General features: G+C 44.6%; 1 protein-coding gene across 1 annotated transcript in view; it reads right to left on the bottom strand.

The window, feature by feature from the left end:
- Positions 1-2,500, bottom strand: part of dock11 (dedicator of cytokinesis 11) — a 163,740-nt gene that overhangs the window by 129,000 nt on the left and 32,240 nt on the right. Inside the window, 1 exon segment of the mRNA XM_048236079.1 lies at positions 1,382-1,461. Coding sequence (XP_048092036.1) covers positions 1,382-1,461 — 80 coding nt within the window.

Raw genomic sequence — 2,500 nt, 5'->3', positions numbered from 1 at the left:
ATAAATCCAACTTGGAATTTTAAATTGTTTTTGTAATGTGTGTGTGTGTGTATGTCTGTGTGTGTGTGTGTGTGTGTGTGCTTACATGCATGTGTCTGTTATTATTGTGTGTGTGTGTGTATGTCAGATGTTTATGTCATGTGGTTTGGTTTTCAGAGATATTCAGAGGTCAAGTTATCTTTCTATCTTTTTCCCTCTAAAACCATTTGCACATACAACAATTGAATTCAATGTCTTAGCATTTGAGCAAAAACGCTGGTTGAGCTCTAAAAGCTTCTGGAAGAATCCGTCCAAAGCATTCATTTAGCCCCTTGTGGCTTACAGAAACATGGCCTAATGTCAACAAATGATTCACAGAACAGACACAAAGAATCTGTGTCATGTTGGCAGTCTTTGCATGGTGTGGAACCCACGAGGAGAAACAGCGCTTGAGTATGTGCCTGCTAGCGTCGCATTCCTCCAGCAGCTCTACTTCCTCAGCAGGCAAAGCACTCAAAGACCAGGCCCATAAAACAGGAACCACAGAGCCCCAATCACTAACACATGTGCAGCAGTTGGGCTGACGCGCGCTGATAACAACAAGAAGAATTGTGTGTGTGTGTGTGTGTGTGTCTGTGTGTGTGTCTGGTTCCCCAGATTAAACTGTGTAGTACTAATAAAAAACACTGAATCCCAGTCAGAGAAAAAGCCTTGTCGTTCCACAGGCTCATTGCCCCAGCCTGCTAACATAGCTAGCCATCCCAACCCAGCCTGCTAACATAGCTAGCCATCCCAACCCAGCCTGATAACACAGCCTGTAACACAGTGATGCGTGTCCTGGAGGCCTTGCTCAGGGGCACAGTGGGGATCTTTCTGGGACTGAGAACTGCTAGCGTCTCCTGCAGCTGCATGGGCAGCTGGAACTCACTGGTGTTTTGTAGATGGACCACAGCCAAGAAGCCAGTTAGCGTAGCAGTTCTGTTTGACCACATAAATAAAGTGACACAAAACAGCAGTTCATCACTTCCTTAAGACTTGGACCCTTGCTTCCATAGTGCTGAGTGTGTGTTACTGTGGCGATAGACTTATTATCCCACAGGCACCAGGTTTTCAAACATGATAGCCTAGTTGTAATGAATTGATTTAATTTCCAGTCATGTCATGCCATGTGTCCATTCTGTCTTTGCTGTCCTATAATACAGTAACTGTTGTAGCTTTGTTAAGTAGCAGTTGATAGCGCTGTCATTTCTGCTGACCATTAGACTGTCACTGTGTTGTTTTCCATGTTCAGTTCATTTTTCGCGATACAATCAGGAAGAAGCATCAGAGGCTTCACAAGCTTGGATTAAGCCATCAATATTGAATACTACACACACCACATACTGAAAACTGCATACTATACCTTCATCAGCTCCGGGTGCGAGCCACAGCCTAGTCCTCCCACGATGCCCTCTGATTTGCCCTGACTGCTGCTGTCCTCATCTGATTGGAGGAAACATATGTCAGTCAGGAGGCACTGTGTGACGTGGAAACCCACGTCATCCAAGAGCATCAAATAATGAAGTGAGCTGTTCTGCATTTGGAGTGACCACTAAGATATGGAATGGGCTGTTCTGCATTTGGAGTGACCACTAAGATATGGAATGGGCTGTTCTGCATTTGGAGTGACCACTAAGATATGGAATGGGCTGTTCTGCATTTGGAGTGACCACTAAGATATGAAGTGGGCTGTTCTGCATTTGGAGTGACCACTAAGATATGGAATGGGCTGTTCTGCATTTGGAGTGACCACTAAGATATGGAATGGGGAGATTACATTGATTTGTTTTCATTTAGCAGACACTTTTAATCCAAAGTGATTAACATGTCAGCTATGTTAAAGGGATACATTGTCCCCAAGGAGCAACTTGGGGTTAGTGCCTTGTAAAGACACAACAGTGGAAGTTGGGGTGACCCCTGGCACATAGGATACTGCAGCTAGTCCAGCTCCTTAAACACTATGCTACACACACACACAGAAACACAAACACACACAAACACAAAAAAAGGACACAGAGACCAAGGTCAGAAGCGAAAACAATAATTAGCATTTGCCTCTTTTGCTTCCACGGTCATGATCGCGTCTGAACATTAGTAAACAAACTACTGTTCATTCTTCAGACCTGCTGATGGTCTCAGATCTCTCTAATTGAAACAAGAGTGAGGCCTGGGTATATGGGAAGCTGTTGGTGTGCATGATGGTGTGCATGATGAGTGTGCATGATGGTGTGCATGATGAGTGTGCATGATGAGTGTATAGTAGTGTGCATGATGAGTGTGCATGTTGAGTGTGCATGTTGAGTTGAGTGTGCATGATGAGTGTGCATGTTGAGTGTGCATGATGAGTGTGCATGTTGAGTGTGCATGTTGAGTGTGCATGATGAGTGTGCATGTTGAGTGTGCATGTTGAGTTGAGTGTGCATGATGAGTGTGCATGTTGAGTGTGCATGTTGAGTTGAGTGTGCATGATGAGTGTGCATGT

Source organism: Alosa alosa, chromosome 24 (assembly GCF_017589495.1).
Source record: "Alosa alosa isolate M-15738 ecotype Scorff River chromosome 24, AALO_Geno_1.1, whole genome shotgun sequence".
NCBI classification, from domain to species: Eukaryota; Metazoa; Chordata; class Actinopteri; order Clupeiformes; family Clupeidae; genus Alosa; species Alosa alosa.
The sequence above is the reverse complement of the archived record's forward strand: the minus strand, read 5'-3'. Positions and strand labels throughout refer to the sequence as shown.